At 38.6% G+C, this 22,959-nt stretch overlaps 2 protein-coding genes across 2 annotated transcripts; one reads left to right on the plus strand and one right to left on the minus strand.

Annotated features, from left to right (window-relative positions):
- Positions 1–95: 95 nt before the first annotated feature.
- Positions 96–5,220, minus strand: spata7 (spermatogenesis associated 7). Its single transcript, XM_026339099.1, has 12 exons — positions 5,022–5,220; positions 4,422–4,484; positions 4,210–4,299; positions 4,035–4,082; positions 3,470–3,573; positions 2,532–2,998; positions 2,328–2,373; positions 2,033–2,154; positions 1,783–1,833; positions 1,544–1,621; positions 1,352–1,409; positions 96–1,236 (listed from the first exon to the last, which is right to left on the minus strand). Exons 1-12 carry the CDS (start codon positions 5,068–5,070, stop codon positions 589–591), a joined length of 1,824 nt encoding a protein of 607 aa, XP_026194884.1. The 5' UTR covers positions 5,071–5,220; the 3' UTR covers positions 96–588.
- Positions 5,221–7,650: 2,430 nt separating this feature from the next.
- Positions 7,651–21,183, plus strand: kcnk10b (potassium channel, subfamily K, member 10b). Its single transcript, XM_026340119.1, has 7 exons — positions 7,651–7,705; positions 10,400–10,815; positions 17,263–17,380; positions 18,753–18,913; positions 19,132–19,324; positions 19,418–19,560; positions 20,140–21,183. Exons 1-7 carry the CDS (start codon positions 7,651–7,653, stop codon positions 20,785–20,787), a joined length of 1,734 nt encoding a protein of 577 aa, XP_026195904.1. The 3' UTR covers positions 20,788–21,183.
- Positions 21,184–22,959: the final 1,776 nt, after the last annotated feature.

Consider the following 22,959-nt stretch of genomic DNA (forward strand, 5'->3'; position numbering starts at 1 on the left):
ACAAAACCAAGCTATCATTCTCAAATGGGGTGTTAATGGCTGTGTATAGACTGCTGGTGGGTGGCTGCTAGTTTGTAATATGTCCTTTACAAGAATCAGCAGAATAGAAAATTTATTGCAATTTTAAAGACACTTTCTGGTGACAATCAGCTCCCAGTAGCTACATGTCAGAGGCATATGTTAAGTCAAACACACTTAACAATTAAATCTTTCCTATTATGTGACCTTTTTTTCCTAGAAATCTCCAGATGTAAATTGCAGCTACCTCATAATTAAGACTGGCTGGAGACACACTGCTTCCACTCAAACTAAAGGACAGCATCAATTCCACCTCCTTTGCTTTAAAGTCTCTGATATACATCAAACACTTTGTTTGCTTGAGTAACATTTTCATTGTGCTTTTGTAAAGAGATATTAAAAAACCACAAGAGAAAAACAGCTCATTAGTGGAAAAACATAGAAACACAACCAGTGTTCACCAGTTACAAAATTACAAAACTTTCATATATTTCAAATATTACACTTCCTTCTGTAGTAACACTCACTTGGTAACAAAAAAGGGCATTAAAACCCTGATTACAGCTAAACTCAGAATTCATCATCACTGACATAAGCAGCTATATTAGTATGTTGCTCATTAGCAGGTTCCACGTTGTTACAGTCTGCATCATTGGACACATGGAGTGACTCGGACAAACTTCTTCCCAGATCCTCAAGCTCTTTTGACTGTCCATCATAACTGACCTCAACTTGGTCATGATGAGATCCTTCATTATTCGTCACAATGGTGTATTCGTAGTTTTCATTGGAGATTTCTTTGTCTGTTGCAGTTGTGCCAATTTGATTTTGGTGGATGTCCTCTTCACTGGTTACTGTATTATTATTAAAATGCTCACTGAGCCAAGAAGAGCCAATCTGCTTTTCTTGATTGTCAACTTCCTCATCCTTCTCATTTGTTTTTGTTGGTGAAGCAGTCCTTTCAGGTGAACATAAGGTTGTAAACACTGATGAGATATCAGTGTAGTCGGCTGTATCACAGTATTCAATCAGTGATGCATAAGGAAGCAGGTCATTTTCATCTTTGGTCTTCACTTGTTTACCCCTTGATTCCAGATGTGGTAGAAGTGTATCCAGTACATCATTTTCCTTTTTTTCAAGCTCTGTACTGGAGGTGGACATGGTGATTGGTTCCTCAAACTCTTTACGCAGCACCTCCAGAAGGTGGCGCATTTTACCCTAAAAACAAGCAATCCAATTAGACGCATTACAAGTTAATGAGTCCTTGACTCCTTTCAAATAATTATTTTCTCACTCAACATATATGATATTCTTCTTTAGGTTATATATTCACCTCATCAAGCTGATGCCGATTCATGTCAATATGGCGATTCATCACTCTGTCTAGGACCCTTGCAGAGGACATAGACTGTTAGACTATAGGGTAATAATGACTCAGTAGTAGCTTCAGGCATTAGCCCGTATTTATGTTCATTCATGCTAGAAGAAAGTGTAATTCATAAATGGCATAGAGATGTCAACAGACCTGTCAGAAATGTGTCCCCTGGACAAGATATCCTCTGTTACAGCAGAAATAAATTCAAGGTACATTAATTCTTCTTCCCTGTTGAGAAACACAGCAGAATAACTAATTTCACTGAGTACACATCATTTTAGATTACAAAGATTCACCACACATTCAGATTCTTACATACAAATGCAATCATTTTTTTAATATCTGATTTAAATCTGTGCAGGCACAAGACATCATCAAACAGAACTTACTCTGCAGATACACTTAACATAACTGGAGATTTCCCGCCCTTTGGTGAGACCCTAGAGAAGGAGACTTAAATTGTTTTATTTTTTTTTCTGAAAAAAGAAAAGGGTCTATTCTACACAAAAATACACGAAAGACAATAAATTTTAAACAATACTAATAGTTTGTTTGAGACTTTTAGATCTTTGCACAGCAAACATACAAAAAGCAACATTACAACTTAAATACAACAGCAATAGTATTTGACAATTTTACCTGGAGGAGGAATCAAAGAAATAATGTTCTGTGCCCTTGTTTGCTCGACTCTGTTGTCTAGAACCTGAAATATATGCACCATTCAACTCATTTTCAGACCACGCAAGCTCTGTATTAAATCCCTGTAAAACAAAAAAGGTTTGTAACATGAAAAAGGATATTTAATATCTTCAAGGCAGCTTCACGATCAAATACATGTTAGTATATGCAGAATGTAGCTGTAAACTGAGTAAACTGTTGTTATTTATTGCAAATACGCAGTACATGAATAATCAAATGTAATCCTCACAATTACCTGAGTTGACTCATCAAATTCCTGTGAATATTCCTTGTTTTTTGTGCTGTATTCAAGAGATGGAATTCAGTTTATTATAATACAAATATGCTACACATGCTTAATGAATTGCGGCTATCCTTTGACAGTCAATGAGAATTCACTACATTCACTTCACAGCTTTAGTTGATAAGTAATAGTTGTATGTTTACATATGATGAGTACCTTCCGTGATACGTCTTTTGTCGCATCAATCTTGAGTTGGTTGGGTCCTGAGTAGGTTTTCTCGGTGGTGCTCTGTAGTAACGATACTTTGACAGATATGAAGTCTTGTCTGATTTCAGGGTCTTAGGGGTAAAAGGTTTGTCTTGGGTAAAGTGCTTTGAGTGTTTCTGTAGCAAGTCTCCACTGTATGTCTTCTGTACAGGGTCCTGGAAAGTCTTGAAGGAGTTTTGGTCTCCTGATGCTGCCAGTGAGTATGTTGACTGCTTTCTATACAAAGCTGCCTCTGGGCTCCTGTACCTTATTTCTGATGCTGGGTAAGTGTGATGGGAATGGCTCTGAGACCTGACTTTACATGATGGATAGACTATCTCCTTAGCATGGAAGGAGGTGCTGAGCCTTGGGCTGGAGACCAAAGAATTCCTTGAGCAGAGGTAGGGGTTGTCATCGTACTGCACAGATAATGGACTCTAAAGAGCAAACAGGTACCTAATTAGACACTGTATATACTGAAAAAGGTTAACAACAAATTAAATTACCATTGCATTTAAGCTTCAATAAATGCCATATTTGCCATATCTGCCTGTATCTATCTGATACAGTAGAAAAAGTAAGTGAACTGTTAAGATAACTCTAGATAGGAGATAAAAGATAAAAATACGGTTTCACTTACTTTTTCCACCATTGCTTTGTATGTTTGATGGGTGTGTTCAGTAAACACAAGTAACATCATGACTGTGTTTTATCAGCTTAGAAATAGTGTGTTTGTTGATAATTGTGTGTTTAGTGAATATCAGATTACATTTCATGACCAATTTATGCAGAAGAAAATAAATTGGAAAATAGTTAACTTTCCTGTCACTGTATATCACAAAGACAGTTGGCTACATTAATATAAAATAAAGCAATAAAGAAAACACTTCAGTGACTCAATTTCTAACCTGTGCTGAGGAGCAGGAGTTCCTGGTATCGGTCTGTGAGAGAGAGTATGCTGATCGGGGACGACCCCCTTTCTTCAAGCGATCCTGTCTGATCTGGTCGTTGTCTGGAAACACAAATGAAAACTGCTAAATAGGCACAGAAGACTGTCTACTCTGTATTATAACTAAAATAAATAGTTCTTTCTTACAATGCCGTGTGTTAAAGATAAAGGCACTCATTAGACTTTCATAATCTAACACTGATATACATTCGCTTTAGAGCACTTTTGCACACTTTATTCTTCTAAATTTTAATTAAAATGGAAAAAAGCAGTTTCAGCCAATCGATAAGCATGCAGTTATCAAATGTGATGAGTGGCTGCATTGTGTTACCTAAATCTAAATGTTAACATGGAGGGTTGACAGCTGATTTGTGCTGTCAATTGTAGTAGTGCTAAAGATGAGAAATATATACATTATTTATTAGCAAATTAAGTACAACCCAAGTACAACCTCTGTTTATTTTTAAACACTGTTTACATGTGGGAAGTATGATATCTCATCTAATTTTGACTTTGCTACTTACACTTCACGCTATGGATCAAGCTTTTGGGTACTGAGGTATCAATGGCAGCTGTAAAACACAAAAAACGTAAGCTTGCAATACATGTAAATATTAATCTTATTGTTATACAACAAAGACAACATGTTTTAAGCTCTTCAACATTAAAACCGTTGTGTGTCCCTGGTTCGTGACTTACCTTTAGCTGAGTAAACCTTTTTGTAATGAGACACCATGTGGTCTTTGATGATGGATTGCGTCAACTTGCTGGTGGAGGGAGGGCAGAAAGCTGTATACAAAAGACAATAAGCAATATATGGTATAAAAATGTATTATTTTTTTAATCTTACAAATAACCAATACCCACTTAGCTTATTTCCCATGGCAATATTAGCACATATTGATACTTACGGCTACTTTTTAAAGTTTGTCCTTTCATTCCTGGGCTGTACCCCAGTCCAGATGATACACTCCCTAAAAGGACCATAGAGTAGATAAATGTGAACACGCTGACTTATGAGCATGCTGACCATTAAGAATGTGCAAATTAACAGCTTAGCAATGGCAGATTTAACAAGCACAATAATATACCAAGCACTGACTGCATACAGATTCTCAAATGTGAAGATTTAGTTATATTAATCTAAACCTCTTTGAAGACATCACTGTAATAGATGATAATACATTCTGATTTCACTGATTAATACTAGCTAACCATACAGTCTTTGGTCTGAATATTTACTGTTGGTTTTTATACAGCTCTGTACTAGCTGTAGATTGCTATTTGCTATGTGCGTGTAAGTAAAAACAACAAACATGATCTTCGACTAAGTAAACAGCTTAAATGTTGGGTGAGGCGGCTAAGGCATCTTATTACAATTATTGTTGTTGAATTAACATCATTAGCATTATTGAATATGTAGACTGCCAACATGAGTTTACAATTCCTTTCCTCCTGGCGATTAACTACAGTGGCCAAACGGCTAGCTAATGCTAACAGTATTTGCATACCTATTCTCGATTCCATGATAATGTTAGACTCAGCGTATCCCATTTTCATCAGATATATTCCAAAGTAGGGGCTGCAGACATCCAGAAACTACGCTGTACTTCACCGAAACCATTTTTATGCTGTAATATAACCAAAGGTAAAGGTAACAACATAATACTAGCTAGCTAATAAGCAGATGAGCGGCAGAGCAACGCTCCCCCGTCGCCATGCTGGTTGCTATGACTGCTTTCGTCATTACGCTCATGCGTACGTAACATCACGCCACAAACCACCCACGTCCACCAACACCTCACCTCACCTGTCATCTGACTGGGAAAGGTTTGCTGAGATAGAAACATGGCAAGAAATCATTGATCTCACATTACAATAAAATCCAAATAGTATCCAAATTATTTGTAATTTATGAAATGGTTTTATACACCTGTATTTACAAATTCCACTTGCAAAGTAGAGAGTAAGCAGACTAGATGTCTTGTGTCCCCTTGTGTTATTATGTGGATTTCTAGGTGTGGACATGGTATTTCAGAGCCACCATTTATTTGTTTATTTTTTGAATGTTGTCTCATTGGTGCACAGGAAGAGATTTAAGTGGAACTTGGAATTAAGACCATCACCCTCTGCGCTAAGACAACTTAGTAGAGTAAATTGAGCATGTTTCATTTCTCCTCCAGTGGACATCAGACCAATATGTATGCATCATTGTGTCAATATAAGTACAACATTATTGCAGCAGGCATTTTGAGGTGTCATGGGAAAACCACAGATTAAAGTTAATTGGAATTCATCCATCAATAATTTACTTTTAACACCTTATTTATACATTTTTCTGTTGCAACAATAGCCACATGGCAAAATCTAATCTGCTTTATATATCTGTGTTGCACTATGCACTGCAAAATCACATCCAAATTTTGACTGAAAATGGCATTCTGTGGTTGTCTCTCTGGCTGTGGAGGCTCAAACATAAAAAATGTGAGTATTGATTCAAGTTCTGTGCCATTTTTGCTCCCCATGGCCCTAAATCACTACCAGATGCACCAAGTTAATGAATAACCATAATGGCTGATCATCTATCATATTTATTACTCCAACATGATTTGACCGTGATGTTCCATTAAAATGAAAACCCCAGTCATCAGAGGTCTCATTCACTTTAATGCAACGGAGTGAAACATTGACCGATGTGGAAAAACAGAGTGCAGGAATTAGAAAATCTGATTTAAGTGTGTATGTGTTGCTTACAAGGACATTCTGTTAACAGCATATTGTTAATTCTGTCATGTTCCTTGAATTGTTTTGTAGACCTTTTAACCCCTAACGTCATTTACCAACAAAGGATTGTGAATGACTTAATAGCAGCTTGACAGGCAATACTTTGTGAAGCACACTATTTCGAACAGTGTAATTTTCTGTAACCTCAAACCAACATGTGGCTCATTTAGTTTTTTTCATTTCCTGCCTGGTTTTAACACAGAGTTTAGTGTAAATTGATGTAGGAGTATACTGTGCTCTGAAACACAACCTGATCTTGGTCTTATTTCTTTTTTTTTTTTTCAAATGAATCAGTTTCATAGATATTTCTCATTACATGTACTATGACTTCCCATAACAGACGAATCTAACATTGATGTCCATTGCTGTTAGTGCAATGCAGTAATTCGTGTTTTTTGTAAACCACTTAATAATAGCACTTTTGTTGTGAATGCTTAGGCATAAATATGGGTTATTATTATACGTTGTAGTTCAGTTTGTTTTGTTACTCTGATACTATTTTGTCTGACTGACAAAAAAAATAAATTTAAAATAAAAGCACATTATATTCAACTAAAAAACACAAACCTTGTTTTCAGGTTGCAAATATCAAATCATTTGCACAGCTATGACGAACTGGAGGAGGTGACTTATCTTAGGTATCGGCCCTGATAAATAATATACTGTTCCTCATACATGTGAATGATGTAATGGTTTAAGTCTGCCACTGATTTGAGGTACATCTCTGACTTGCCGCCCTGCGCCATGTGCTCAGTCGCCGGTTGCCAAACGATGAGAGGTTAATCCCGTTTTGGAGGAAAATACCTAAGAGTGAGTACACCTATTAATCAATGGATTAGATAAGACATGTTTGAATATAGCTGAAACATAGATCGAGACACGTCTTCAGGCTAATCACAACAAGGCTAGGTGGGGTACTACGCTTTGGGAAAGAAAGGGAGGAGAGCATCCTCCACTGCAGCGTGCGTAAAGTTGCTTGTTTGGACACACTCTGGCTGTGTTTCTGGATCGGACCGCTGGTGTGTGAGTGTGTTTTAGAGTGAGATGGGATTTGGTTTGGTCCTCTGAGCGGTGCGACAGCTCAGTGAAAGGTCTCCCAGTATCTCACCCTGTCAGGCGGACACCACGCGTTCGAGAGAGGTGGAGAAAAAAGGGGAGGAGGGGGGGGCAGCGGGAGCAGACAATGCGGTTTTGTATAATGCGTTTATTCCTCTGTACAATTTACACCCACGTCCACGAAAAGATGATGTGCAGAAGATGCAGGAGATGAATTCCTCGTGATTTGACTTGGTTTTCTGCTTTCTTACAACCGCATTGGTCACATTTCCTCGCGTTTTGCTTGAGAACAAAATAGAGATGAAATTTCCAATAGAGAACCCAAGGAAACAAGTTAACTGGGATCCTGAACAAGGTTGGTGAATATTGCTTTTATGCTATTCTATAACTTTACATAAATGCCATTTAATAGTACTAATCTCAGCAACACCTTGCGGAGATACCTGAGACACAGTACATCGCGTCAACAGCTGTACACGATGTCTTATTCTCCATTGTATTTATCTTATTTGGTTATTTCCCCCTTTAATGTGTATATTTCTGTGATGAAAAAGGAGCACTAAGACGAGACAAAGCATTTATGGACATATCTTTTATTCTCCATCCTCTCTGTGCTCAGCTGTGCTCAGCAGAGCTGCTGGGAGCGGAGCTTCTGCTGCGTCAAGATCGCAGAAATAAACGGGGTGAAACCGGAAAAGCTGTCACAATAAAAGCCTAAAATGCAAAGCTGGCTAAAAAAAATAACACCTGAAGGTTTTGTAGCGTGAAATTTGATGCATGAGATTATATCTTGCAATTATTAACCGGACTTGCGTTATTTCCAGACACACGGGTTATTGACAAATTAACTTATGTTACCGGAAATGGCTTCCTACTCCCCCTTAATGTGAACATACTTTATTTTCGATGAGGGTGCCAAAATAGTATGGCGATTTTAATATGTGGTAAAACAAAATGTTCGTTCGTCCTTGCAACTGAAGCGAAGGTTTTATTTTGAATTTTATTTTTTCTGTACGTTCACGTGTTAATCCAGCTGCCTTGACGTCTCATTCTGAGGCTCAGCTGGTGAGTTGAATGCCTGCAACCTGTCTAGGTCCACGGGGAATAACCGGGCTAAGAGCCGACCTGAGCCAACTCAATAATTGCTTTTATGTCTGTTATTCATAGATATAGTTTTTAATTTTTGATCATCAGTAGTTAAATACTTGTTTTTGTTTGTTTCCCCAAAAATGCAACCAAGAGGCTGAAATGTTAAAAACTTCTTGACATGTTTCATTGGCATCTATACAAATGTCATAATCAACAACATATTTTTCCTAATGATGCTAACATTTGGGAAGTGTTTACCAGACTCTCAGGTCAGACCTGACCTAAGTGAACCTCTCTTCTGCTCCCACCAGACATGTTGGAAGTAGACATGGGCTGAGGCAGAGTATCAGATGCTATCAGTCGAAGAAAAAAGAGTTGCTTTCCACTCAGGCCTTATTTAATTAGCAGAAATCCATATGAAGCTATTTCAGTGGTTTGAAAAAGATTTTAGATGAATGCCTCAGCTTCAGAAATGTGAAGCACAAAGCACATTACGTTCATCACGCTTTCAGTTTTGCCTCTCTGGTTTACAGTACATGAATTCTTCCTTTAAATGAATGTACAAGATATAGTCACTGATGTGCCCTGTAGCCATCTCTGTCCATTTGCATACATTCAATCACAAGACAATGCAAAAAATACATTAACTAGTAAGACTTAGTATAGCCTAAAGTGCATTAAATGTAGCAATAGATGTCAAAATTAATTAAAATAACATTATAGAGTGACAATGTGTTTGAAGCTTTACTTCTCTGTTTTAATTTCTAAATTTATCTTATATTCTAAAAAATAGCTACCCACAGTCCTTGAAGGCACAAACTGTAAATTGAGGCAGTTTGCACCTAAGCTGACATCACTTTACTGTTATTGATTCACTCATGATGCAGAGATTAACTAACAAGATTCATAGCATCTGGACCAGAGAATGCACTTCCTGGACGTCCTTGACTCATAAGGGCAGGGTGTGTTTCTGTGCATGTGTGTGTGTGTGTGTGTGTACATTTCTCCTTAGGATATCCCATAAGTGATACCATCCCATTAAACACAAGAGTGCCTCCCACTGCTGATCAATTCCTTAATTCTACCTTGGACAGTTCCATCACTGCAGGCAGCAGGCTCCGCCCATGGCTCTTAGGCTCTTCATGCTCTCCAATCTGAGAGAGGTGGGGGCATCAGAGGTGAAGACTGCAGCTCTGAGTAGCTTATAGAATGCCTTATACCGTGTAACTCAATTTCACCTTCATTTGGCAATAGTGTAAAGGTTTGCCTCCACATAGTGTGATGTGTGGAACCAAAATATATATTATCAGGTTGGAAAGATGCTGAGCAAATGTCTTTTTGCAGGTTGGCGTTGGCAAAACTTTAGGCCAGTTAACATTCACTTGACAGCTTTAGGTGTCAGCACAAGTGAATTGTTATTGAATTATTGAAGACCCTTCAATAATCCAACATAAGGAAATAGCTTTTTAAAGTATTGTACAGGTTATAGTATTTAAGTCTAGGTCTAAGGTGCTGCATGAAGTTGTGCTCCTTGATGTTATTTTTTTTAAAAGGAAGCCAAATAAAACCTTAAAAGTGTGAAATAACACTTTAATTTATTTTCTTCTTATTGTAACATAACCGTTATCACAACCAGGACAAAGGACAAACTGCCCTGTGTAATAACTTCAAGCCCACTTATATAGCCTTAAAGGCAAATGTACAAAGCATACAAAACAACATCTGAGAAGAATTTTTCTCATTACACAGTGTGTCACCACAGTTTTCACATCCAGTCTGTACAGGATCCAGGGCCTTGAGCCAATTATTAGAACAGTCTGCCAGAATTTCTTTGCCTACTGTCGCCGAATCATTTTCAAAAAACAAACTATTACTGTGTCTGTCATATCCTTCAGTATAAAGTTGAGCACAGCACACGGTGTATTCATTCTGTCTTGTCTTTTCTCTCACTCTTTCATAGTGGCTGTCCAGACCAACTTGGTCCCTCCCAAAAAGGCCCAGCCTGGCATGGTGAAGTCAAGTCTAGTCCAGGCCAGTGTGGCCACCATGCAGAACCCGATGGGCTATGACCCCAAAGCCAATGGGCACTGTCCACTGCCGCGCCTGTCCATCTCCTCCCGCTCTGCCAGTGTGGTGGCCAGCATGGATGCCAGCTGTGATGGCTCGGCCGCGGCGCTCCACTCTGTAATGAAGTGGAAGACGGTGCTTGCTGTGTTCATCGTGGTTGTCCTCTACCTGGTTTGTGGAGGTCTAGCATTCAGAGCACTTGAACAGCCATTTGAGAGCATCCAGAAGACCAGCATCACCATGGAGAAGGCTTCTTTCCTGGAGAGACACCCCTGTGTTACACCTGATGAGCTGGAGGCACTCATCAAGGTGAGTGCTTGGAAATGGAGACGGGATTTGGGCGTTTTAGACAGGGGGAGCTGAGCTAAACTATTTCAAGAGGCTTGAAATAGTATATTTCATTTGTTGCATCTATTGATCATCATAAGATTAGTGTGTAAGAAGATATGATGATAAGTGTAAATAAATGAAAATGATCTGATCAATAACACAGAGTGCTATTCAATTTGATTGGCAGATAAGAGGAAGAAAGTCAGAGGGCCGACCTTTACAGCAGCAGATTTATAGATGGTAGCTGCTATCAGGGTTAATTAGTGGTTCTACAGCTAATTAATTCTAGTTTCATTAGATAGTCACATGAGCCTGAAAAGCTTGGATGCTACTTCCTTTCATGTGCACACTGTCCTTCATCAAATTAAGCCTTTAATGACAATGATAATGCCCATTGGCAGGAAAAAACTACTGCTGCTGACTTTTACAGAATAATTTCTCATGTGCACGAACACTAATGGTTATGGTTTATTGCTTAATTTATTTTAATATTGACAAGAATTGCCACAGTTTAGATGTCAAAGATTATTTGCGGTTAGGACACAAAAGGCCTCAACTCACAATCTTGTTCAGTAAACAGCTCTGTGGTTCAACACATCAAGTGTGGAACATCAGTAACAAGTGGTCATCACATAAGCATACTTGTTGTATATGTGGTGAAAAGTCAGGGTAGGCTATCAAGAGAGTTCAGTTCGCTAGTTCTAGTTGTTGCTGATGCAGACTCAGTATCTTGAACAGTTAATCTTTGTGTTTTTTCTGAATCCTCACAACTCTACTATGTGTTGCAAATTTTAGAAACAATATAAACGTCCAGTACTAAATTGTTATCAGCATGCTACTGTATTTAGGTGCACATAGAACCTAAAAATGAATTCAAGTGCGTGGGTTGGATTTGTCACTGAAGCACACTTTGTCCTCTCACTAAATCAAAGACGCCAGGCTGAGATTGTCCAAGTATTAAGTCTTACATTAAACTCAGTTACATCATCCCAAAAGAGGGATTTAGCACTTACAGTGCTAATTTCATTTTATGGAGAATTTTTCTTTTTCTTTCTGCGTGTTGATACGTTGATTAATGAATTATGCAGGGTCTAAAACACCATCAGAAGATAAAACCTCCTACTCTGGCAGGTCCACTGTTTGGCAGGAAGAACAGTGATACCGTCAGTGTCACTACAGATATACTCACACTGTAAGTGACACTTTGCAGCTGTTAGAAAACACTCTATACAGTACATGCAGTTTTATGTTACATTACAGTATATAAAGGTGGTTTGGGAAACAAATGCTGATGCCTGTCTACATCCTTAGACGTTTTTCCTCGTAGAAAGTATTAGTAGTCGCTGTGACCTTTTTGCCGTATTTCACAGCTGCGTAGATTGAAGAATTGTGAATTACAGTTCAATATCTGCATGAATTTTCACGTGTCTTCTTGTTTTTTTCTTGTTTCATATGCAAACAAATTGTTACTAAAATAAACTAGGCTTTCATTTTTTTCTGTTACAACAGATGGCTTGTTTTGAGGAATAGATTTAGTTAAAGTTAATGAGAATCTGAAGGCCCCTTAAACCCTCAATAATAGATGTATTGGTACAGTATGGAATTCCAGAGTGAGCCTTTAACAACACCCACACATTTTAAATAAGGAAACTTGCTCATGGCCACAACAGCACAGATGTCTGTACTCTGAGAAACATTTGAAGTGAAGTTATTTTTATCAACACTGTGTATCATTTATCACCTATTTTACCAATACGTTTAGTAAAACTTTCCAAAAAGAGAATACGATTCTAAGACTGTATAATTCTTAATAACTGACATTAAAGCCCATGAACCCAAAAATGAAATATACCACCTATAAGAAAGAGTAATTTAATGGGCTATTGACCACATATGAACCTGCATTTTATTGCATGTTGTTAAAAAACATGACTGACAGCCTATCAAACTACAAGAGTTTAATTTAAGCTGGCCTGAAGGATGCTGTGTCTGCACTATACCACATTTCACCAAGATGTTTTGTGAAGATTTATTCTCAACCAATGCCTGTGACAAAAAAAAAAAATCATTCCCATTACATTATGACTTAACAATGCATTTTACAATGTCTCTTTACTTTTTCAGTGTGGCTGTGCTTCGTGCTGCTTTCTAATATTACACGCAGAACTATGGGTCAAGATATAAGGCCACTACATCAAGCTGACATGTATAACTGGTGGCAAGATTGGAAAGTGATTTGAGATGTGTTGGTGTGCAGTTGGCTGAGTGGAAAGTTTGATTTGTGAGGGAGTGCGGTGATAGAAAAAAGTGGGACTAAGATCAGTCAACCATCCCCTCAGATAGACTTTACAGAACATAATCAGGAAGACAAAAACGGGACCGGTGCAAATGTGAGCTAGAGTTGCAGAGTAAGTGAGTTTCTGATATTATGGCTCTATATTTCAACACACATTTCAGTTCATTTATTCTTCCCTAGAGAAGCATCCTTTCATTGTCTTTTTCCATAGCAGGCCTAGTGATGGAGGGTGCGATATACTTGACAGCCTGTAGATCTACATCGCATGTATTGTGAAGTCTAAATACAGCACTTCACTCTTCCTTTCACTCAGCAATTCATTCACAAATGAATTTGAAATATTGTTGGTCTATAAAGTTTACCAAGGCACTGTAGGAGCAAAACAATCCAGTTAAATACAGCCCACTGTGTAACACTTCATCTTACCTTACAGTGCAGTTGTGGCCGTTTTAAATCAGTAAAGAACAATACAAGTAAAATCCCTAAACAAACGACAATGTGTGTATGAGTCAGAGCTTATGGCTGGAATTATGGGGTCCCTTGGTGATTGTGAATCTTGGATCCATAAAACCCTCTATTGCTTGTGGTGCTCAACTTTTGAGCCACAAAAGCACTGTCATGACTTTGTAAAAATCAATGACAGCATCTCCTAAGGAGAAGTGTGGAAATGAAAACCTTTAGCATGGTGTGCCTGGAGTCTGGATGGAAATCAATTATTCATTGCAGTCACAAACCTCCAGCTGCTTGATGCAGCAGCACTAATGGCAGCAGCTGAAGACACGACTGTCTGCTGGATATATGATCAGATTTCCGTTCATCAGATTACATATGAGCGTCTCGCAAGGAACCGAAAGGCAGGGAGGTGTTGTTGCCTGTTTGAAATCATTAACAATATTACGCATTTACATTTAGTGTATTACACGAGTATAGTTTCACATGTTGAGAATTATATCAAACTATAGTTTACTACATCTTGTGCTGAAGCAGTGATTTTATCCTCACTATAAAAACACAACCTGTTCCTTTGGTTTCTAGCATTGGCTGCTAGACGTAGCTTTATGTTTACCGTACAGGCATGGAAGCGATTGATTTTTCACTCTGTTAAGTTATGATGGAACTTCAACCCCGAATGTCACTAAAATAATGAATATGAAGGCATGTGTGAAGCTCGCACTGACAAATAACACCATTTTTTGCTATCTCAAGAAGAGGCCTTCAGGACATGCTGCTTCACAAGTACTCCATCAAAGAGTCTGTTTGGTTCTCTAACAGGTTTTGTTATCGGTCTGTTCATGCTGTGTCAAGCCTGTCACTCAGTCGAAGATCCACAGTGGGGACACAGCAGTGGTGACTCACTGTTGTCAAACTGTTTGGCAGAGGAGTCGGCAGAAAAAAATGGCAACCACGGGAAGCATGTGTGTGTATGCATGAGATGGAAGGAGATGATCTATTAGCGAGCAAGCCCGTGTTCAGGTTTGGTCCACAGCTTGTGTCGGCTTTATATGTGCAAGTGTTTGTCCACGATGTCCTTTGACATCCCAATGTCTGCTTTAGTATCTGTGCTGTCCACCTACCTACTGTGCACCCACAAAGATGGCAGACCTAATTGGCTTTCTCAACGCTGCTGGGATGACTCACACTGTGGCACGATGTGAAGCCGCACTGTTATTGACACCAGTCAAGCCTCGTTTATTGATGAGTCATTTACGGTGTCCACAAATAAACCTCCCTAAACTGAACTACCTGCTGTAAAACTACGTCAGGACACGCAACCAATACTCTTTCTTTTTTATAGCTTTTTTAAACAAAAAGGTCAAAGCTATTTTATTAAAATGCTCCAAAGACCAGTCAGACATACAATATACCAACTTATTAAAATACAAAATAAAGAAAAAAAAAAACTTAAAAATGTTTACTTATTATGTTCGATAGTATCTTAACTGTATAAATTGTCACTAAAACTGTCTTTAGTTTGATATTGTAAATGCATTTAGCTGAAAATAATAACATTTCTGATTTGAAATATGTTGTTAATTTCAAGACAAGTCCTAAAACAAGTGAATATTTAGAAAATATATATAAAAGTCGAGTTTTGTTCTTCTTAAAAAGCCACATCTTCAGCTTCTACAGCTACAGCGTCACACTAGAGCTTTAGGTATTATTACAGTGTGGTTTAAATCCTGCAGAGGGGGGGAGCTTGGCAAAATATCACAGTGAGGGTCGGTGAAGGAGATAGTGAAGCTCCATGCTGGCTGGATCGCTGCCATCACCTGCTGTGGGGCAGAAAGACACACTGAGAGGATATAAGATCTGCAGTGAGTCCTAATGGTGCTGCAGTGGAGAGCATGAAAACGCATTAAGAGCCCATCATGAGGACTTGGTGGTGATTGTGTGTCTGCAGGAATGTATGTGTGCTGCATCCTAAACAGAAGGGAGCATGATGTGTGAGACAAAAAAGAAACCAAAAAATCTAAAATAAAAACACCATCACTATACAAATTAAATTCACAATGTCTCAATGAGAAAAAAATTGCACGTGCAAAAGAGGATTTACCATATGTCTGATGCAGCATGAACTTGGCAAAAAAAGGCAAGAGACAAAAATAGACCTCCTCATAAAGTATTCAGATACATTGTGAGGCTATTTATAACTCTCCCTTGATGCTTGAATTAGGTTATTTGGGGTTTATTATACAGTATAATTACTGCTCTGATATTAGCCCTATAAAGTAGCTGCGTCTCTCAAAACCTATGAAATAGCATTACTGTAATTGGTTAATTTTAGATACAAAAAAAATCAGTCTCATTGGAGGGTTGAGCTCAGCTGAGGTAATCACATGCAAGATTATGAGCAGGCATGTGCAGCGATGTGTATAAAAATGGTCCTTCACACTGCCTGCTTTGAAATGTATGTCACAAGAGTTGATACATATTTTATTACATGGACGTGCTTCTCGCTAACAGCTTGCATGGATGGATCGGGGGAAGCTCTGAATGGAGGAGGAACCACATGGGGTGTTACTAAATGCACTGAGGGTATTTCTTACCAAAGGCATCCCTCACACTGACTTTAATTTCAGTAGAAGCAATGTTTAACCGAGCCCAGAGGCAAAATTCAAGCAAAACAAAAAATCAACTGAGTGCCTTTCTCATAAAATGCCTATAGACATTGAATTATAAAAACTATAGTAAATTATGTTTTCATGGCTACATAATGGAGCACAGGAGGAGATCAATGAGAACAGCGATTCAGTAAATGCAGAACATTGTAGCTTCTTAATGTTTTTTTGACACTAAAAAACAACAAACTAAGCAAAAAAAGCTGACGCTGAGGAAAAAAGGAGAGAAAGGTCCTTTTTGCTGCACAGTCAGTGGAGATTTAGTCAGTGTGAACTGTAAAAACATGCAAATTGGGTAGAATGGAGAAGGAGCTCCACGTGAATGGCCAGACACTGAATAATATGAACAGATCTCATAGGTGGGAATGCACACACGAGTCATCATTGAGTGTTTCCATATATTGTCATAGAAATACTAGATATTTTTAAATAGAAAATTACACACGAGTCGGTATGCATGTTTTCTATGTTACGAAGCTTGTAATTTGTTAGTTCCTTTTGCTTGGAATCATTATTTCATGCAACATTTCGCCAGTGACCTAATGATACAATACCACTGTTAGTTACAATATTACATAATGACTCCTTTGACTTTCTGTGTTATTACAGTGTTATAATACGAGTGTAGGATTGATGATTTTATCCGTCTGACTTTCATCCCCCCGACTTCCTGTACCTCTGCTCTCGCTTCTCTTTCATCCCTTTGTGACCTTGCAGGTTTGCAGGTTGATATGGACACTGTCACAGAGCCTCAGTTGCCTCTAGAGTGATACACAAATACTGGCAAAGGCCACAAAAGCACACACACAAGACACATGTAACACTGTCGCTGAATTAATGTGTTCAATGTCTCATGACTTTATAAAGGGAAATAAAGCAGTCACACGTGTTTGCTGAGCTGATGAGAATATTTCATATTAATACATATTGTCATACCTTTTTCACACAAGGGTTATAGCTTCTTGAGTCGCTTAGGTGCAAATAGTTATAATGTATTTATTATTTTTCTAGCATGCAATAGATGCTGTGAGTGCAGGAGTGAGTCCTATCGGAGACACATCCTACAACTCCAGTTACTGGGACCTGGGCAGCGCCTTCTTCTTCGCTGGAACTGTCATCACAACCATAGGTAAAGTTTTAAATACACAAGAATTAGTGAAACACAAGTCATTGTTTAGAAACGTGTGATTTAAATACATCCTTCCATTTTTTTTTCTTAATCTAACTTTATGTCATATTTATTTTATTTGTAAGCACTGTTTTCATTTTACCCTTAGTGACGTTTTTATTTCGTTTTACTTTTATTACATAAAACAAGCTCCTATCAATGCTGAATAGTAAAGATCTTTTAAAGCCATATTATGCTTTTATTGGTCTTTATATTTTATTGTGGTGCTCTACTGATTATATGATTTTCAAGTTTAAAAAGTACAGACACGTCTTATAACACCTTTTTATGCAATAGCTCCTCAGGCTTGACACCCGTTTCACGTTCACCTTAAGCTTTGTGTAACATAAACACCCAACTTCACAGAAGTATACTGTATATGCAACATGACAACACAAAAAGCATTTAGAAAAGCAATCTTAGTCCCGTGTACCGAACCATATTAACCGATAAATGTAAAAACCATTGGCAACAGTGATCTTTTCAGAGGTGTTGAAGCATTTTAGTTTATTAGAGGTGTTTTCTCATTACAAATCTCTGTAAAGCTTTTTAAATCCTTCCCTCTTATTGCTACCCACAGGTGAGTTTCACAAATCCCTTTAGCCGTCATAAGGTGGTGCTAAATGATGCAAAGCCTAAACACTGTGGGATACGACAACCTGTGAACATTATCAGGACACGTTACAACTGATATTGTTACTTTTAAAAGCCATAATCCCAAGATTAAAGCTTCTGTTCTCTCTATTAGCTGTGTGTACTGTGCCTTCATTAAACTCAATGCCTCCGACCTGCCTGATCCTGTTATTGAATTAAATATGGCATTTGCTTCGATGCTGCAGAGCTTGCTTTTAGTAGCTTCATTCACTTTGCTGGCCAGGCAAAGACAAGAACTGAGACATATGCTGTTTCCTATACATCACCAAATGAATTGGAGTAAAAAAAATAAGGACAGGATGAGTAAGTGTGAAAGAAAAGTGAAATATGCTACAGAAAAGATGCGTTTTGCCAATTGTCTGGTCACGAAGGGTGAAAATAGGTGGAACTTGTCTCCCTGGCTCCTTTGTTGTATCACTGTAGGGCCATAATTAATGCAATTTTCTCTAAGAGGAACCTAATTATTGTCTTTTGTAGAGCTTAGTTACGTCAGACTGCTCCAGGAACTAAAAGGTATTACATAAAGGCATCGATTGATCATATTACATAAGAAAATCTTTAGTGTCATTCATGTCTGCGTCTACTTTTAAGGCTGAGCATCCTCATGTTTCTTCACTAATTGACCCTCCTTTTTTTAAAATCTTTTCTCCTCCTATGTGTATTTCCATTGTTTCAACAGGTTATGGAAACATAGCTCCAAGCACGGAGGGTGGGAAAATCTTTTGCATTCTTTATGCCATATTTGGCATCCCTCTCTTTGGCTTCTTGTTGGCGGGGATTGGAGACCAGCTGGGGACCATTTTTGTGAAAAGCATCTTGAGGGTTGAAAAGATTTTCAGGGTGAGTTGCAAAGTAACAAAGTGTATTGTTATTTCTTAGTACATTGTGGTGCTTTGTAGCTTTTATTTAATTGCAAGTAGATGAAATACACAAAGGGTTATTTAACCAAATCAGTATTCTTTCACTGAGAGCGATTTTTTTAATCACACCACTGCCATTAGTCGATCATTTTAGCTCCTTGTAGTGTTTATAATAGCTTGTCCAATTTATTTTTTCAGCAAAAACACAAACAGATCAGCCAGACTAAAATAAGAGTGACGTCCACCATCCTCTTCATCCTGGCCGGCTGCATTGTCTTCGTCACCATCCCTGCTGTCATCTTCAAACACATCGAGGGCTGGACCACGCTGGAGGCCATCTACTTTGTTGTGATAACTCTCACCACAGTGGGAATAGGAGACTATGTGGCAGGTAGAGCGATGCAACACATGGTTGCTCTGTCAAAATGTAATGTTACTGTAACTTATTTATGGACAATACGGGATTTGTTTTCTTGCTCTCTAGGTGGAAATCGTAGGATCGACTACATGAAGTGGTATAAGCCACTGGTGTGGTTCTGGATCTTAGTGGGTTTGGCGTACTTTGCGGCAGTCCTCAGCATGATTGGAGACTGGCTTCGAGTGCTGTCTAAAAAGACCAAAGAGGAGGTGGGGTTCATTCAATTACGCTTCTCAGTATTGCATTAGAGAGGCAGAAAATAAAAGATCACTCAGACACTACCTCCCCTGCCCCTTTTGTGCGCTCTCTTATTCTACTTAGGCCTTATGAAAAGGCTCTGTAACAGGTGACTATTGCTGGAGGTATAAAGGACAGTGACTTAATGATCCTCTAGAGTAGAAAGGATCTTAGTAGTGTAGAGTTTTTCATTTTAGATTTAACTTTATATTGTTTATTATTATTCTTGTTAATAAGCAAAACCAACAATGTTTTTATTTTACTATTAAGAATCGAGTGCATTGTAAGATCCTGATGGACAGCGTTGAAGACATCTATCAGTGAAACAAACTCAGACATGACATGTTCCTTCATTACAAGGAACATGGAGAGCGAGATTTAGTTTAAACTGCCGTCAGCAGGGCAGCAAAGTCAAGTCAGTTTTTGGTTTGAATCTTTTTATGGGCTGTATTAACAACACCCAATGTATATTATATTATTCACATGCTTCATTACAATGATAATGTTGTTTCTCTCCTAATCCTGCCTTTATTTTTGCACTGTTGGCTCAGGTTGGGGAGTTCAAAGCACATGCAGCTGAATGGAAAGCAAATGTAAGAGCTGAGTTCCGTGAAACGAGACGTCGTCTGAGCGTTGAGATCCATGACAAGCTCCAGCGGGCAGCCACCATCCGCAGCATGGAGCGCCGTCAGCTCGGCCTGGAGCAGCGAGCTCACTCCCTGGATATGCTGTCTCCAGAGAAGCGAGCCATGTTCGCCAGTCTGGACGCTGGCCGTTTCAAGACTTCCTCACAGGAGAGTATTGACACCAAGCTGAACAACCTGAGGCTGAAGGGCGCCTGTGAGCCATACGACCATCAGGGGAGCGAGCAAACGCAACAGACAGCGTCCTCTTCAGAGGAGAATCTCTTTAACATGCGTTTTGGATCGCTCACCAAGCTGGCCAGACGCAACAAGAACCGTGAACTGCGGAGGAACATTCCTGAAGATGCGCGACGGGCGAGCGTAGGCATAAGTAACGGCAGTGCCATGTTGGGGGAGGAGAGGACGGAAGAAGAAGAGGATGGGGAGCCAGATGAGGAAAATAGAGAAAGGAAAGAAGGAAACACCAGTCTGACAAACCTGTCACAGTACACAATGGAGCGCACCAAGTTGAATGGATTCATACCAACACAGGCTGAGGATGGAGAGAATGATTAAGTATTGAATGGAAGCACTTCAGCCTCAGACAAGCAGCGTAGAGACAGAGAGAGAGAGAGAGAGAGAGAGAGAGAGTGACAGATACTGAGACGGAGTCAGAATGACAGTGCATGGTACTTTTAGATGTCAAGAAATGTGCCTTTCTGTTTCCTATGCTTAGATTGGAACTGCTCCCAGGAAATTCAGTCATCGTGCCATAGCCATGGAAAGAAAATGTGCTGCCAAAAATGAAAAAAACTGAAGAGACAGAGGAGACTCTAGTTGAAATACCTCATTACGGATGTTACTGTATAATGGGCTATTTAAGAACGGGCGTTCAGTGGCTTCTATGAGACACTGGTGCAACAACCACTTGCTCATGTTGAACTTATTTTTATCAATGTAGACAGGGCATGCAGCGAGCTTGATTCATGTCATCCATTTTCAGAAGCAGTATCGATCTCCGCTATGTGAACTCATACTTTGGGAGCTATTTTTAGCTCAGCAGCCTGTTACAAAAAGGACTTCAAGGTTTAATGAATGGTAATTTGGACGTTTCTTCTGGATCAATAGATAATACAAGCATTTACCCAGGTGACATGTACATGTACATTATTCCTACATGGTGTGGGACTTTGAAAATGTAGCCTTAGGGTATAAACTACTACATACTATGAGCGCAGAAAAAATAAACTATACATTTTGATTGTGCATGGTTCTTAAAACACAACCACAGGAGTTCCACAATTACAACAAATTCACTGTTTTAAAAAAAAAAAAAAGTGAATCAACACCAAGCAGGAATCTGCCTGACACAATTTATCACCTTTGGCCATGAGATTGTCAGCAACGTTAAGCTTTGAACTTTTTTTTATTTTGTATATGACGTTCACTTTATCACAAGCAGTCTTGACACTTAAATAACTGAATGTGATGCTATTGTTTTTTGTATTCACCAAGCATGTTTGCATCTGTTTACCCTTTTTTATATCAGACACTGTACAATAAGACTTAAAAATATCACGTTTCTTTTTTTGTATTTTTTTCTTAAGCACATCCCCAGACGTTTACTTTATTTGTATTTTAGGTACTAACACTACCACCTACTTCAAATCTTACAGAGCTAGTATCACTATCACTGGTGTGCATTGCATGCATTTCTAAAAGTGACTTGCACACACACTGGTTGTACTTGTAACCTGTTTCAGCAGAAATCTTTCCACGACCATGATCTGTGACAAGTTGATCAACTATTTGTTGTGTACAGTTTATTTTATGAACAGATCACATTCAATGTAGTGAGTGCCTTTTCCCAGATAATAAACACGATCAAATAAATATAAATGAGTGGCAATTGATATGTTAATAACAGCATTAGTATGTTACCTAAGTATGGTAGCAAATTATGCAAGTTATATTGGAAGGGAATTGCTTTTCCATTGGGCAGTGCTATAAAATGACATCAGTATTAATGCAATTAAAGGCCTTAGTTTTTCTAATTTACAACTCTGATTTTCCCTCTGTTACATGGCAAATGTCTCCTGTGAATACTAACTGTTTTGTATTTTTGTATACATAATCAGTGCAGCGGTCACTGATGACATTTTTTGTTTCTTTTGGCCATTATTGTCTCAAAACATCTGGTCACACAAAGGAGGGGAAATTACAATGAATGTTTTTTAATATTACTTCTTTGTGGCCTTTTTAAAATGAAAGAACGGGAAATAATTAAATTTATCTTCTGCTTTAATTTGCTGAATTTACAACACTTTCCAGTAGACTTGTGTTGTGTGTTTATAACCTCCTAACATATTATTTGGCAGGTTATGCAATTTGCCTTACTGTGTGGAGTTTGCATATTATTCCCTTCTCTCGGGGTATTCCATCTTGCCCTCACCTTCCAAAGACATGCAAGTCAGGGTAACTAGTGTCTTTATATTGCTCACAGGTGTGTATGTGTATGGTTGGTTGCCTCTGTATGTCAGCCCTGTGATAGACTAGTTACCTGTCCGTGGTGTACTGTCTCCCGTGACCCTATAGAGGACAAGCAGGCGGGATAATGGATGGATGATCTAATAATAACCTCAAGTAGAACTATTTAGTGTATTTTACACATTTCCTTTGCTTTAAATCCAGGGAATGAAGACAAAACAAACCAAAATCACAGCAACACAGTGCAAATCTTTTTAATTT

Source organism: Anabas testudineus, chromosome 22 (assembly GCF_900324465.2).
Source record: "Anabas testudineus chromosome 22, fAnaTes1.2, whole genome shotgun sequence".
Taxonomy (NCBI): Eukaryota; Metazoa; Chordata; class Actinopteri; order Anabantiformes; family Anabantidae; genus Anabas; species Anabas testudineus.